General features: G+C 38.0%; 1 protein-coding gene across 1 annotated transcript in view; it reads left to right on the top strand.

Annotated features, from left to right (window-relative positions):
- The first annotated feature begins 697 nt into the window (after nucleotides 1-697).
- Nucleotides 698-17,800, top strand: part of LOC124612879 (esterase OVCA2) — a 47,497-nt gene continuing 30,394 nt past the window's right edge. Inside the window, exons 1-2 of the mRNA XM_047141325.1 lie at nucleotides 698-963; nucleotides 15,361-15,532. Of these exons, the coding sequence (XP_046997281.1) occupies nucleotides 886-963; nucleotides 15,361-15,532 (250 nt within the window). The 5' untranslated portion in view covers nucleotides 698-885. The remainder of the gene's footprint in view (nucleotides 964-15,360; nucleotides 15,533-17,800) is intronic.

The raw sequence follows: 17,800 nt of genomic DNA on the forward strand, positions 1-17,800 counted from the left end.
AGGTATAAGCACCTCTGTGCTTGTCATTTGAAAGGCAAGACCCGCAAGACATATCAAACTGCCAAAAATAATGCATGTGTGATGCAATAACTTTTGTAAGACGTCAATTGTAAGTAGTGATACAGTCTCACATTCAGTTATCTGACGAATAAAATTGTTTATTCCACAGCAAAAATATTTTCTTTATACCAAGAGTCCCAACTTATGATTCTTTAAATGCCTTCTTCTGCTCATTACTTTACGTATGAGAGCCATATCCAAGACATCTCGTACTTCATTTCATGCGTGTATTTAGCGCTAGCATGCGATCAAAATATAGATATCAGTTCCAGTTGCTAGGTGTCACCGCTGTGCGCTGTCTCATGCGAAACTAATGCATTCTTACTATTATATTTATAGGCTCTGAGGGCACATTGAAAACTTTTCCACCACAGAGTTTGTGGCGTACTGTGCGAGCCCTCGGCGATAAATGGCATCACTTCAATTTCGAATATAGCTCGTTTTAATAACCATGTATGGCTACAATAAACTTACCGAAGAATAACTTGTGTATTCTAATCCTACCAATTTTGTAAAATTATGTAATAATACTTTATTTCTGTTTGTAATTCTCTTTCCCTTAAAGGCTTCAGAGGGCTTTCCCGTTTTTGGAGCTCCAGTTTCCTTGTCACAGTAAGGGACAACATAGCTCTTGTGGAAGTTCTTTGCGTAGTTCATGTAATTTGTAAACAAAAACCTTAAAAACATTAGGATGTAGATAGCATGAGAGATAGGGAGTGTAACAGAACCTTTTAGTAAGAAATTAAACTGTTGTATAAGTCCGCAAGTCGTGCTTTTTTACGAATTTGTAGTGCTGACAGTTGTTTGTATGGCAAACATCGAAGGATGACGGAAGAGTCAGCCACTACGCACTCTCCGAAAAAGAAACAGAAGATGTCACAGGAAAACACCAATAAATGGAAAGTGAGTCGTTACAATGTGTGGTATTTATTTGTATCTTTAGAATTTTCAGTAGTACAGTGGCATTTGATTTTGAGGAGTCCTGTTTGCCGTGGTATTGCCACTTTCGAAAAATTTATGTTCCAGTTCAGTTTTGTTGAAGGAAAACCAACACCATTTCCCTTTATTTTAAATGATGATATTGATTAGATGTTTGTTTACGGGTGTAAGTCTGACTGTTTGGAGAGAAAATTGACACACAAGAATGAACATTTCATTAAATCCTAATATCTTGACTAGATCCTAGTGTAGTAAGTGGTTACTGGATGTAGCCTACCTTTATTTATTTATGTATTGACTATTATCCACGTTTAAGCATTAAAATGCAACTGATGTCGTCTTTGGTATACATAAACGCCTACATATATAGAATTAAGCCAACAACATACATGGTGTAAAAGTTTAGATCATTACTGTCTAACTGCAGAATTGACGTTCGTACTGTACATAGTATTGCCAATATATTCCTTTACGTAAGTGCAAGTGAAACAGTATTAGTGTTTAAGGTGGTCTTTATGGCACATTTTGAACTCTTCAGTGTATAAACTGCATTCCCTCCAAGCCATTTGTGTGTGACGTTTTTGAACATACTCAGTGACATATTGTGTGCCTGTACTGGCACCATGCACAATAGTTTTACACCCCTTTATTTGTAACTATTTAGAGTTGTCTTCAGTGTAGTAATTGTGATGTCGATATGCTGTTTTAGGTGTGTGTCATGTTGATGGACGGTTTATCATAGTTTATGACTGTGTTGGTTTTCTTTTGGATGTGTTAGACAGCATAGTAAAAACAGGTGCATAAATGTCTGTTTTTTTTTAAGTTTTCTAAAATACAGACTAAAAGACTCATTATTTCTGACTCCATGGATGCATCTGATTGCCTGCTTTTGACATATAAGAACTTTCTTTGCCTTGTGGGAATTCCCTCATAACAAGATAGGGTAGGTCAAATGGGTGTGGAAGAAGGGATAGTATGCATTGAACTACAGCTTATCACTAAAACATGACTGAAGTTTACCTAGTATATATGTAACACATGCTAACATAGTCCAGATGTTGTCAGTATGACTCTTCCATATTAAATTAGTCAAAATGGCTGCCAATAAGTTTAGCTGAAGCACAGTCATTGTTTTCTCTAAAACATAATCTAAAAAGCTGCTCTGTTCTTCCATGAGGTCCATAGCAGTATAGACAACAGCACTCAAGTTGATGTCATGTTCCATGACTACAGGAAAGCATAGTCTTGCATTGCTGTTTAGTGGGGGGGGGGGGGGGGGGGAGGGGGAAGAAGAGTTCACTGAGTATCGAACCAGATTTGTGACTGGATTCAAGACTACCTTGCAGATAGAACTTGACATGTCATTCTTAATGGAACAAAACCAATAGACCTTAAAGGTGATTTCTGGAGTTCCCCAAGGAAGGGTGACAGAACTGTTACTGTTTCCAGTGTACATAAATGGTCTAGAATAAACTGTTGGAAACTCCTTAAGATTGTTCACGGGTAATACGGTTGTCTGTAAGAAACCAGAAACGATTTGGAGAATGACCTGCAGAGGAGTCATGAGTGCTGTAGGCTCTGGCAGCAGACTGAATATATATATATATATATATATATATATATATATATAAAATAATAATAAAAAAAGGTGACATTCAGCACATACATAGGAAAAGAAATCCACTACCATACAATTACACTGTTGATGACAAGTTGCTGAAAGCAGTATGTACTGTAAATTTTCTAGGAGTAGATATCCAGAGTGACCTGAAATGGAATGACCACATAATACAAATATAGAGGAAAGCAGAGGCCAGACTGAGATTCATAGGAAGAATCTTAAGACTAGGAGGACCGGCATTAGCGAACTATCTAGGACTGCTATTCTGACCGTTTAACTTTTTCTTTTTTGCTTTCAGTTTTACATCTACATCGGTATTCAGCAACCCACCGTAAGGTGCATGGTGGAGGGTACCCTGTACTCACAAATAGAGTGAGGGAAAAACAACTGTCTGTATGCTTCCGTAGGAGCCCTAATTTCTTGTATCACCTCTTCATGGTCCTTATGTGCAATGTATGTTGGCGGGAGCAGAATTGTTTGGCAGTCAGCTTCAAATGGTGTTTCTCTCAATTTTGTCAATAGTTTTTCCTGAAAAGAACAATGCCTTCCCTCCATGGATTGCCAGTTGAGTTCCTGAAGCATCTTTGTAGCACTTAAGTTTTGTTCAAACCTACTGGTAACAATTCTACCAGCACTCCTCTGAATTGCTTCTACGTCTTCCTTCAATCCGATGTGGTGGTACGGATCCCAAAGAATAGGTCTCACCAGCATCCTATATGTGGTCTCTTTCCTAAAATTCTCCCAATAATCTGAAATCGACCATTTGCCTTCCTTACCACAGTTTTCACATGTTCGTTCCACCTCATATTGCTTTGCAATGTTACGCCCAGATATTTAAATGACTTGACTGTGTCAAGCTGGACACTAGTAATACTGTGTCCAAACATTACAGGATTGTTCTACCTGCTCATTTGAATTAACTTACATTTTTGCAACTTTAGAGCTAGCTGCCATTCATCATACCAACTGGAAATTTTGTGTAAGTCATCTTTTATCTTCCTATAGTCACACAACTTCAATACCTTCCTGTGCACCACGGCATCATCAGCAAACAGTCACAGACTGCTGCCCACCCTACCTGCCAAATCATTTATATATATAGAGAACAACAGCTGTCCTATCACACTTTACTGGGGCACTCCTGACAATACCCTTGTCTCTGGAGAACACTCGCCATCGAGGACAACATACTGGGTTCTATTATTTAAGAAGTCTTCGAACCACTCACATATCTGTGGACTTATTCCATATGCTCATATGTTTGTTAACAGACTGCAGTGGGGCACCGTGTCAAAGGCTTTCCGGAAATCTAGGAATACGGACTCTGCCTGTTGCCCTTCATCCATAGTTCTCAGTATATCGTGTGTGAAAAGGGCAAGCTGAGTTTCACACGAGCAGTGCTTTCTGAAACCGTGCTGATTTGTAGACATAAGCTGCTTAGCCTCAAGGAAGTTTATTATATTTGAACTGAAAATGTGTTCAAAGATTGTGCAGCAAACAGAAATTAGGGATATTGGTCAGTCATTTTGTGGGGCTGTTCTTTTACCTTTCTTATATACTAAAGTCACTTTCACTTTTTTACAATTGCTTGGGCCTTTTTGCTGGGTGAGAGATTCGTGATAAATCCGAGCTCGATAAGAGCCAATGCCGTAAAGTACTCTTTGTAAAATCAAACTGGAATTCCATCCAAACGTGGTGAGTTATTTATTTTCAAATCTTTATGTATCTTTTCTACGCCAGGTATACTCATTTGTATCTCATCCATGTGGGAGTCTGTCAGATGGTCAAATGATGTTATGTTTGTACTGTTTTCCTGTGTGAACGATTTCTTGAATGTGAAATTTAAAACTTTGGCTTTCATTTTGCTATCTTCAACTGCCTCACCAGACTGGTCAACAAGGGACTGAATGTAAGCAGATTGTCTGCCACTTATTTTGCTAAGGCGTGACAGTGATAGTTGGTCTATGCTTTGCACATGGATCTTTTCACAGACGCATGAATCTCTACTAACCTTCGCTTGTTGTCGTTTGTGCATCCCCTTTTGAACCTAGAGTGCAACAGCGTCTGCTTCCTCAGCATCTTACGAATTTCATTATTAAACCATGGTGGGTCGCCTTTATCCATTTACTAGACATGTAACTCTCCAGGCCACGATTTACAATGTGCTTAAGTTATATCAGCAGGGGAAATACAGAAGCGTCTGTTTCCACTCATCTGCTTTGACCCATCACATCACAAATATGGCGGAAATGACCATACACTACGACTCCAATATGGCGCCTATGACGTCATTACGTAAACATGACCACAAACACGAAAATACATTGAAAAACCAACACGCACACACGTTCCACAAAAAACCTAATGAAACTAACAGGACAAGTGTGGGAAATTGGGGGTTTTGGGTGGAGACAAAGTAAATATAAACAAATTTAGACACACACCACCATACCAAACCACACAAAGTGACGAAAAAAAACAACACAAAACTCCCCAAATTCCACTAAACACAATATCCTCTGTGTAGTGGACTGGCCAGACAGTCAATCCACTATGACCGGTAGCCGCAAGGCACGCGTTAAGCTCACGCAGGCTGGCATGAGGTCTGGAACATTACAAGGAAATGAGAACTTAGAAAAACGGACGCACTTGCTGTAATACTTAACTTTAATCCATAATTGTAGAACATCGCTCTTGATGATACAGAATCATAATCTCAATATAAACTGGTAATGGTGCCTTGCTAGGTCGTAGTAAATGACGTAGCTGAAGGCTATGCTAACTATCGTCTCGGCAAATGAGAGCGTATTTGTCAGTGTAGCATCGCTAGCAAAGTCGGCTGTACAACTGGGGCGAGTGCTAGGACGTCTCTCTAGACCTGCTGTGTGGCGGCGCTCGATCTGCAATCACTGACAGTGGCGACACGCGGGTCCGACGTATACTAACGGACCGCGGCCGATTTAAAGGCTACCACCTAGCAAGTGTGGTGTGTGGCGGTGACACCACACTCTGGAGCCGGACACTTCCCTTGACCTATGTAGGTCAACAGAAACTACCGCTATCAAATCATAAAACCCAAAACTACAACCATGTCCATAATCATCACTACCTCAAAAAACAGCAAATTGGAATTGAACACTTCCCTTGACCTGTTATCCTTACGACATCTCCACATACAGCCATCCCTGGTCCGAGACGCTGGAACTTTAGTAAGCCTCATTTGTTCACGACATACTGAACACTTCACGACTTCATCCAAAAATCCAAATAGTTGAAGAAATTTTATTAGAGACAACGCACTGTCCCCTGTCATCGCTGACAACCAAAAACTGTTGACCTTGTCAGTCATATCCATACCTACCAAAGACATAAAAAAGCAATTTACCAAAATTCACACAAGAAAAAAACTACAATAACGTCAAAATAACAGAACTAAAATTGTCCAATCACTGAAAAGTATTCCGCTAAAAGCACAGTCTCAATACCACACACGTGCAATGTTATCATGCAAATGAACCCCAGATGCTACATAACACGCTACCCATAAACACACCTCCAGAGAGAACCACTGACCGCAACAATACGCCACCTATAAACACGCCCCACGCGCAAACTAAACCAAAAACATCACCTAACATACCACCAGAGAGCGCCACCGATCACATCAAAACAACACCGACAAACAAGCCACTCTCACAAACTAAATTCTGCGCCGTCGTGATGTCACACCACAACAGTCTTACGTCACAGGTCAAAGTCGACGCGTGGGACCGGATGCTTCGGTCGACCTTCAGCAGGTTGTCTTTATAGGTCAGTACTGCATTATGCATGTCGTACAAATTTGTTATGCTTAAAAACTTGTACAGAAAGTGCATCTAATTAAATAAGAAAGATCGAAGTAAAGAATACCAATTTAAACTAAAATTACAAATGCAAATAAATGTATTAACATTTTTTTTATCTGAGCAACTTGCACTTGGTCAAAGCCCCAACAGGTGATATACATATATGTAGTACCAAAAAGAAAGAAAGATGAACACAAATTGCTGTACCAATAATGAGAAAATAACATTTTTTTCTCTGTGACATACTTTCAGTCAAGGCCACTATCTTCGTCAAAACACTTTGCACACATGTACTGAACATTTCCAGCACATGGACTACGTATGAACTTCTTGCACTGCTCACACAGATTTTTAGTTTTATTCAAACTTTTGCATCCTCCTATATGGCAGATCTTCCGTACCAGTACCTTACATATTTCAGTGTTCACAGTGAATGTATGAACAGGTCCTTTCCTTGATTGTACATACACAAAGGAGAGTTCTTCTGTTAGTTTGGAAAGAAACATTTGCCAACTAACTTTTTCTCCTGTTGTCTCTCTAAAGGATCCAGGCAAGATGTAATATTTTGAAAAACATGTGCATAGGCCATCTGCGGCAGCCAAACTTGACAGTGTGCAGATGAGACATCCAGTCCTGAATATGAGCTCCAAATTTAGTGGAATTGTAGAAGCCCACAGTTTCAGCGAGTTCCTACTGTGTATTGTTCATCCACTGCAACTGACTGGCGGATTGTGCTCAGTAGAAGAACATTTTTCTTGGTGTTTGCCTGATTGGAAATAATTTTTGTGTTACCAGTCATAAAAAGATCCGGCAGCATTCTTCACTGATGGAGGAACTTCTCTTAAGGTTTTCTTCAATGTATCCACCATGATTGTGTCGCTATGCTTCAGGTGATGTGCAAGGTGTTTGCCTCTGAAGACATTGTCATATGTTACATTTCTTCCTTTCGAAGTGTAAGGTTGCGTGAGATATGTAACAACATGCTCTGCAACAGGTATATTAGTGGGTCTCTTACTTTGTTTACCAAAGTAAGGAAATCCATGCACCATATATTTACTACTGGCCTCTCCTGCAAGGCAGAATTTCGAACCAAATTTGTCTGGTTTATTACTCATGTGTTCTGCATAGCAGCACCGATCACTGCTTGGATAGAGCTGCTCATCTACAGCTATAAATGCACCTGGTTTATAGTTCTGGATACAGTTAGCTAAAAATAAATTGTTGATCGGAGTAGCTGCCGCAAAGCCATCGGTCTTGAGTCTTTTGGCATAAGCGTGCTTGTCATCAGACTTGAAAATAGCATGGCTTCTGTGAACTTATTTCTTCCCACAGCATGAGAAAAAAATGGCGGTCCCTACACTTGGAACCACAGAAGTTTCAGGGGGAAAGTCTTTCCTCCATACACTTCACTTGCCTACATTACACCTATGGCATATTCTAATTGGGCAATATCAAGTATCCGTTTGTGGTCCTTGAGAATTTCTTGGCGTCTAATTTCTGTGAAGTTTTTTAATGTTCTTTAGAATATTATTGTCTATTGACACATGCCATACACTCGCGAAACACCCTATTAGCATTATGTGGTGGCCCAGGAGTTTCTAGTAACACATTGTGATGCCCTAATTTTCCAGGTGCTTGCCCTGGTGCAGTTAAAGTCCACACTGTTCTGTCGGCTGCAGTCTCTGCACTTCTGAATGCTGAGATGGATGCGATTTTTTTCCGTTGTTTTCCTCGGCTGCAAGTAGGAATTAGTAGTATCACTAGAATCGAAAGTGAGAGCTTTGAGTTATTTGCATGTTGTTCTGAAAATTCATCTTGCGAGTCTGACGATTGGCCTTGTTTTGTTTCAAGGGGTTGATATTCTGTGTCAACTTTATAATCTTCATCATCCACCTCATCACATTCAAAAATATCTTCTTCTGTTAAAGCTGTTCATGCAATTCAGTAATCCTTCATCCGAATGAAAACACTGGTGCGCCATAATAATGAGGGGGAGCGCTAAACTTCTATTGAGCACAACAGCGTATTGACAGAGAACAGCAACTAAAGCATGTCCACTCCTCCACGAAATCAAGTAAAATGCAGAGAGAGGAGAGAATGTGATCATAACAGTGAAATAAAATAAGCTAAGTGGATAAAAAAAATCCATTTTTGCACCTTTACAGACATGAAACATAAGAAAATATCTCACCTGTAAAAGATATCTCACTGGTCATACTGACCGTCTGCTGTCCTTTGAGGTAAAAATGTTTATAATTCATTCAGGTTTTGTAATAGACATTTGTCTTTTACAGAAATTATAAATCACCAACGTACATCAAAACTTGTGAAAAATGAGGACCATGAATTAAAACATACGCTGTTTATTAAATGTTAAACAATGCTCCCTGGTCAGACCGACTGGTACAGTCCTTGTGGTGTTAAAGAAATATAATTAATCCACTAAAGAAGTGGCTTACAAGGTGTTTGTTCAACTGATTTTTTTTAGTTTTGTTCATTAATCTAGGGTCCTTACCAGGCAGGACTGATAGAAGAGATAAAGAAGTTCTAATGAAGAGAAGCATGTTTTGTCACAGGGTCATTTAGTCAGTGAGAGAACTTTACGGAGATAGTCAACAAACTCCAGTGCCTGGTGCTACAATAGCAGCATAGTACGTCACGGAGAGGTTTACGATTGAAATTTTGAATGAGTGCTTTCTAGGAAGAGTCTGACAACATATTGCTTCCTCCCACATTTATCTCGCAAAATGACCATGATGAGAAAATTCAAGAAATTAGAGCTGATACAAAAGCTTAGCAACAATCATTTTTTCCACGGATCATTCGCAAGTGAAACTGAGAAGGGGGGCTCAGTTAATGATAGTAGCAGTACCCTCCATCACACTCTGTGAGGTGGTTTGCAGCGTATTGATGTAGATGAGATGACCCTTACTTTCCTGCTTTAATGTTCCTATGTCTCCAGAATGAGATTTTGACTCCACAGCAGAGTGTGCACTGATATGAAACTTCCTGGTAGATTAAAACTGTGTGCCGGACCGAGACTCGAACTCGGGACCTTTGCCTTTCGTGGGCAAGTGCTCTTGCCTGCCAAAAGCAAAGGTCCCAAACTCGAGTCTCGGTCTGGCACACAGTTTTAATCTGCCAGGAAGTTCCTATGTCTTTCTCAGCTGTAACAAAAGTTGTATCATATTCAGAAAGTGTGGATTTACACATTATAATGCTCGGTGAGTCATGTACTTATATTATGAAGAGCAAAGGTCATAACACAGAATCCTGTGGCATGCCCTACATGATTTTCAAGACATTAGACCTCATATTGTTGAACTGAACAATTTGTTTTCTGTCATTCTGGTAGCATCTGGTAAGAGGTAGCTCTGAGCCTGTTAAACCATAGTAGTAGAGTTTTTGTAGCAGTATTCTGTGGCTATGCCTTGTTGAGATCCACAAGGATAACACTAACATATAATCTCATTTCGGATGATGATAGTATAAATGAAACAACTGTAATGCATGTCTCTACTACCTCTGATATATATATTTTATGCCCCCCCCCCCCCCCCATCCGGCCCATCATAGTTTTGTGTTTGTCCATAGCAACCTGGTTACTAAGTCAATACCTGGTGGTACATATAACTGCAGGTGATCTTCACTTAACCAGTGTTCATTAATACATAATATAACAATGTTTTTCACTCCTAACAAAATACTGAGATCATTAGTTTCATTTTTTAAAGACTTGATATTCACGTGTACAAATAATAGTGTCATCTTCGCGAAGTGGAAGGTTTGGATTCTTCTGTAGCAGCACATCAGTTTTGCTCACTTTTCTTATACAGTCATTTGTTACTAGCTGATTGTTTATTTACATCTTTGCCTAGTTTGTTCATCACTCAGACTCCAGATGATGATTTTATAGGTCTTGTATATATCCCCATTTTCGTAAGTAATTTAACTATAAGGGGCTATGCAACTGTTTGCGAATAGACCCCTAGTACAACTGAATACAACCTACAACACTCTGGAATTCGAAAAAAACTTGAGATGTCTCCAGAATGAATGATGATTATAGCATGTAGTGAAAATATAGGCGGTATCATATTCTGTAACAAATTTGATCCAAGGAGATGTATAACTGTAAATACTTTTCTTTTCTGTATATTTTTTTAAAAACTAATTGGTACCTTTTAAAAAAACATGTATATATGTATTGTATTGTGTTTTGGTACCTTTCCTCGTATTTTTTGACGCTGTCTATTACAACACTAAGTTGTTTAATGACAATAAAATTTGATTTGATCTACCACAGTTTGAGAACATCTGTTTACAATGCCGTAGTATTTGCATCAGGCATTTTCTTAATGCTCATTTGAAGTCTTTGATGATCAGTGTTTTAACTGAGATGCAGGTATTAAATACATTTTTAGCCAAATAATGCATAATAAATAAAGGGACCAGTGTGCAAGTAGTATATTCAATGATTAAACTGACCACTCTCTTACTGCCTAATGTGTTTATAAAGTTGGGCAATTTTATTCATCCATTCATCTATCCATTGATTCCTGTAGTAGATCCTATCAAGGAGCAAAAACTTCAAGGATGTAGAAAAAACATTAACAAAAGACAAAGATGTCATAGTAACTTAACTCTGTTAAAAAGCTGCAACTTCAGCAAAAACTGCTGCATCCTCAGTTTTACTATATAGCTGCTGTTTTATCTGCTGTTAGTGGCTTAACATTTCCTTGACTGCAGTGGTATGTTTTGTAGAACATATTTTTTAAGTCTAAGTACTGGGTCCAATTTATAGTAAATTATTAAATGTCATGTAGATTTTTAACTAACATTGCTATTTGCCATGGAGCTCACAGAACTTTTCTGTCCATGAATCTAGTAGCCTAATTGGATACTTTTTAGAAAGAGCAGCAGCTTAAGTCTAGGTCAGGTCCAGCGGCAATCATGGTGGTGCTTATCTGCTGCTCATAGGTTGGAATCGCATCAGTTTCATGTAACCAGTGGGATTTTTATGTGACATAACCAGAGGCAGAAACAGAGGAAACGTGTTTCTAGTGCCAAAATTGAAACCATTGTCTTGTTTGCTGTTTTTTGGTGTATTAGTGAATTTCAAGAGAAAGATTTTATGATTGCGGCAGCAAGTTCTCTAAAGTGGACTGATTTAAGTGGCTTAGTCCTGCATCCCAATATTGTCCGTTGGTGCCTGCCTCATGGATTAATTGCAGAGATACAAAAATTTATCAAATGTGATGGTGAAATGATTCTTAAGAGTAAAAGTTTTCATGGATGAAATCATCTTCAAGTGCAGCAAAATACATAACTTGGATTAAATGAATGAACATTTTTTTAATTCAATCATGGGAGAAGGTAAGTGGATCAATGTTTATTAATATAGAGTTGCATGTCCGATATATTAATAAACATTGATCCATCTACCTTCCCCTATGATTTAATTAAAAAGCATTGATCCACCTACCTTCTCCCATGCATTAAATAAATGACATTGATCTGTGTACTCAGTGTGCTCATGCAGATTGATTGCATAGCAACACAGGGCAGAGAATATCGAATATATTGTGTTACAATGGAGTCCTTGGTTTTCAGGTACAAGCACAGTTTAAATAGCTACACTCAAACAAGGAACAATTAAATTTAAAATCTTCAAACAATTAAATTTATAATCCTCATTTACAACAATGTTTCATCCTTTCTTCCAAATTTATTACGTCGTCTGCATGCTAATCCCTCACTGGCACTGTGTAACAAAGAGCTGACACACCTTCTGTTCCCATCATATCTCATGGCTAGTGCTGACAACATTCCTGCAAGAAAACACAGAAGTATGCCACTAGTCCTATTCTAGACTTTTACCAAGAGTGGCTAATGAATTATGTTTTTAATTTTCTTTTGAATTTGTAGGCATTCCCAGTTTCTTGTTTCATGTTGGGTAAAAAATGTAACTTTCTGCATTCTGGCCCTCGACAAGCCAATTGGGCCCAGTTGATCGTCTTGTGTCCTCCTCTGCCAGTGGCGTCATTGGTTGTGGTGTGGAAGGAATGTGGTCAAGCACACTGATATCTGTCCTGGTTGTTTTTGGGTACCTGGACACTGAACTGCTATTAATCTGTCGAGTAACCCCTCAGTTGGCCTCAAAAGTCTGAGTGCACTCCATGTCAATCCTCCCACAAAGGAAAAATCCAAAACAGCACCTTGACTGAATCCAGGTCCCCTGCAGGGCAGTCGGCTGTGCTGTCAATTGAGCTATGAAGATTGAGGTAGACTGTTTTTTATTACATGGGAGCTGATTGAATATCATACCATCTGAGTGTGTAACTTCATTTTTAACCCTAAACAAGGAGGCAAAGCCTACTTAAAAATTAATTTTATAATCATGTTGTGTTGTTGTAGTTCTTCCTCTTATGTCCGTGCTTGCTGTAAAAATAGGACGAGGAATTTCGCCTTATGCAAGACACCTTTTTTTCCGTTTTGTTTTACCCAGACATGTTTCGGCACTTTTTGTGCTATCTTCAGTGGGTTATTTTTTATTTTCTTACTGTAAAATTGTTGTTACATATTAACATTTAGCGAAACTTTTGGTACCGATACATAATATTTACATTTGTGAATGAATAATTGTTGTAAAATATTGTATATCATTTGCTCAGAGTTCACGGTTGAGATATGTATTAATGACCTGATGCACTGTGTGTTGTTTATAACATTATGTCAAAGGTCTATTTATAGCTTGACTGGCAAAAAGAGTGGATGCATGCAGTAGTTTACATACGTTACGTGATACTATTGGACTATGTTGGTAGCTATTCTACTACACAATCTACAACTTCTCATTTGCAAGCAGCAAAATGTTATTTTTATTTTTCTGTTTATTATGTATTTACAAACGGAAATGAATATTTATCATGTTTTTTGTGTGTAACTTACAGTTTTGATAGTCAGAGAAAGTGCAGTGTCAAGCGACCATAGGTCACAGAATCAGTCTATTCACTTCGCCAACAACACATGAGAAAACACTACAAAATCAAAACTGTAATTTACACACAAAAAACGTGATAAGTCAAGAAACCAATGTTACGTAGCAACAATAGATACAAAATTCAACAATGTAATAAGTGCCCTGAATAACTGTCATAAATTTTCCAATTAATCACATTAAATGTACTACTCAACATGTAATTATTACAAATAACATTTAAAATGTGCAGTGCATCTCATAATTTGGCTAGGGACTGTAACCTAGGGAGTGATGATCTTAGTGGGCTAAGTGATATAGGGATCATAGGGTCTGCGAAGTCTACTGATACCGAATGTCAGCTTCCCTCATTAAGTAGTGATGAAGTGGCATTTGACATCAAATGTGTGTAAACAGATAGAGAACAGAACAATGACAATTATTTCATTTCCATATTAGTTTTTGAAATATAAGTTGTGGGACAGATGCACGTGTAGCATATCCTAAAGTGTAGGCTTTGTTGGAAGGTGACAGTTCTGTTGAGAGTTGGTGAATCGAGCAAATGTGAATACAAAGTCTTAGATGTATGACACACTGAGCTGTGGTGTAGTCCGTGGTCGATGATAGGTTGGAGGGTGACAATTTGGTTGTGAAGGGGTGGAGCGGTATCAAATACTTAAGTTGACCCTCGATCATAACACACAGTGGCAAAAGCTAACAACTCTTAAGATAAGAAGTGATGACTTAGTCTTACGAAGTGCATGCTCTTATCAATTTGTTTGTTGATATTGGTTACAAAGACCTGAGTTTTTGTGTAGAGATACAGTGTGTCAATACAAGCTGGGCAGGCCGCTGTTCGACGATTTAATACTGTGTGTATCTCAACACGGTGAAACCAGACTACACGAAAAACTCACTTGCTCAACTAGTGATAAACTTTATTGAATGTGATCACAGGAGAAATGCTGAAGAAGTACAACAGCTTCTGAGGATACAACTTGCAACTTAATGGTAATCTGCCACAAACGGTACATTCAAGTTATCCTTTAACTATGCACTAAAAAATAGGCACAGAAGATACTAAAACATAAAAAATGTAAATCAAAGATTGAACAAATCCTAAACACACGTATGAAACACAGCGCCTCTAGTGTCTGGCGTTGAAAGGTTTGACAGTGCAGTGTTTGTAAACACATACATACGGTGCATGCGATTCAACACTATGTAATGGCAGATGGTCACTACACGATGTATCAGCAGTGAGTGACTTGTAACTTTCAGAAAGATAAAGTGAATTTTACGTATAAGGAGGAGGACTACCAATGAAAGTATGGAAATTATGATAAATGCTGAATTCACAACACAGTTATGTTGATGGTTGTCTGTAAAATGTGTTTTGATAAAGAATGTTGTACACCATCCAGTAGAAAATAAAATGTGCTGTTCCTAGCTTTTGAAACTTTCCTCTTCTTTCCTCAGGAAGGACTACTGGAAGGGGTGGGGTAGAGGGGGGGGGGGGGAGGGCGGAGGGAGACAGATTGAAAGGGACCCATCTGGTGTGAGGTGAGGGGAGACTATCCCCGTCCTCACAACAGATGTGTCCCTTGAGTCTGAGTCTGAATGAACTGCCCCTCCTTTCCAACCTTTCCCAACCAAATTCTTTCTTTCTTACTAAGGGAGGACCATATGAGTTGCAGAGGCTGGGAATAGTTCATTTAATGTTCTGCTTCTGTCTTTATCAGTAGTAATTGAAGTCACACCTCCTGAAGATAAGTTGGGTGTAGATCTACTGGCCACTCTTTCTGTCTTCTTGTAGTTTAACAGTTTTTGTCAATTGAATTTTCTTTTTATACAATACATTTATTTGGTTCATCCTGTTGATAAATGTATTGAAATATTATGCTTGAATTCCACAGATTTTATGTATCCATGGGTATCGACAGAACGGTGATGTTTTCAAGCAGAAAACGGGAGCTCTCAGGAAGGTGTTGAAAAAACATGCAGAATTCGTTTTTGTGACAGCTCCTATGAGGGTACCACCTCTTGAAACAAGTGAACCACAGACAACAGATGAATCATCTAATCTAGGTTAGTTATATGCAACTGCCCTTTACTAGAGAGTAACATTCTTATCAGGGAAGAAACAGAAGGAATCAGATTAGATGCAGTTGTCGAAAATTTTGGTTATTGTACTGTTGAAATGGTTATCTTTTGTGTTAGCTGTTGAGTAACTAAGTTAATTTCATAGCAGATTCTGACTAATGTTTGTTATATCTATATATATATATATATTCATCATAAGTTGATATATCAACTGATTTCAAAACTAATATTCCTGTTTCATCGCATTTATCATTTATTTGTTTGTTGCCTGTCATCATGTTGGGATGTATTTTGTGGCTTTATGCCATTCCTAATACCAATTAATCTTAATGGAAAAATGCAATTAACTATTTGCCATTAGTTACAAGCTGATGTATGTATCTAATACTTGATACTAAGGATTTATGTAACTTTATATGTAAAACAAGGAGAAGGAAACAACTCACTTACAGCTAGAGGAGTCACCAGCACTAATTATTGGTGGGGACAACTCAGTAAATAGGATATAGATCACAAAGGGGTCTTAATGGGAGATATTGAAACAGTTGAAAAAATTAGTAACTAAAAACACTTCCTGGAGCTGTCTTGATGCCTTGGACAACATATTTCAATGACACTCAGTATTCTTAAAGCATGTCAATTTGAATCTGGATGAAAATTTATTTTGCTGTTTCCAAGTATAAAAAGTTACATAATATTAGCATTCATATTCGTTGACATTGTGTGTATGATTATTATGTGTTATGTCCAACAACCATGAAAACTATTTAAAATTGAATTGTTTTTCAAACTAAATTGTGCTTGATTTAATTGGGAATGTAAATAAATAGCCTATTACGTACATGATTTTATTTATTTTTCAAACATTAAAAATACTTTTAATAACACAAATAAGAAAACTATGAAAACTGGGAGTAAAAGTGTAAGTCATTAAGAGGTCAAAAGTGATAATTAAATACATTGTAAGGAACATAATGTAAAATAATCCTCCAAAGTTCATCACATAATGATTCAAATACATTTTGCCTACTGTCAGAAATTGATACATTTTACAATAAATATTTAATTGCCATAATTCCTTTGCCCTTTAAAAAAGACAATGTTGATGAATTCCCTTGAACAATCTTCTTAGCAATTCCTCTTGACATGTTCTGCCTGTAACTCTGTTATGATACCAACACTGGTCAGTAACTGGTTATCATGTGGCATTTGTTTGTTACCTGTCTGCCATGTGGCCACCCCTCCTACAAACTTACAGCAAAATGAACCAGATTTGTGCTTTTCTACCAAGCTTCTGTTGTACCAACACAATTAATTAAAACTTGGAATAACTTCTTTTTAATGAATAATATAAGTGGATTTGATTTACTGTCACATTGTAAATCCTGCAAACCGTCAATTCTTACTGCACAAGAGCATCTAGTATGTGTAATTAGTTAAGCTTGGATTTATTCATTCAACAGTGCCAGTTTTTGTCAACTAACAAAGTTATGCTCGACTGTAACGTTAGCAAGACAGTTGGCAGATCGGACTAGACAACAGTATAACACAATCACTGGTATTATGGTGGAATTATTCATGAAGGAAAGTTGCTACTCACCATATAGTGGAGATGCTGAGTCGCGATAGGCACAACAAAAAGATTCACACAATTATAGCTTTCGACCATTAAGGCCTTTGTCAGCAGTATAGAGAGAGAGAGAGAGAGAGAGAGAGAGAGAGAGAGAGAGAGAGAGAGAGAAAGAGAGAGAGAGAGAGAGACACACACACACACACACACACACACACACACACACACACGTCTCGTCTGCAGTCTCAGAGTGCAGTGTGGTTTCAGCTCTCTGAGACTGCAGACGTGTGTGCAAGTTGCATTTGCATTTGTGTGTGTGTGTGTGTGTGTGTGTGTGTGTGTCTACTGCTGATAAAGGCCTTAATGGCTTTAATTGTTTGAATCTTTTTGTTGTGCCTATCGCAACTTAGCATCTCCGCTCTATCGTGAGTAGCAACTTTCCTTCTCTCGTATTGTTACATTCCATCCTGGATTTTCCATTGTTTGATTATTCTTGAATCATATAGAGCAGAAATTTTTTTGATGAATGCTTAGAGTTAACTAAGAAAATAATATGCTGTTACTGATATGTTAATGATTCCACTTTATTATTAATCATGAATGTAAATGAATTCAATGACACTGCTGCCAAGTACAGTGCTTTTTACCTCAAAGTAAAATTTACTGTTGAACACAAATGTAAA

The sequence above is a fragment of the Schistocerca americana genome, chromosome 4 (assembly GCF_021461395.2).
Source record: "Schistocerca americana isolate TAMUIC-IGC-003095 chromosome 4, iqSchAmer2.1, whole genome shotgun sequence".
NCBI classification, from domain to species: Eukaryota; Metazoa; Arthropoda; class Insecta; order Orthoptera; family Acrididae; genus Schistocerca; species Schistocerca americana.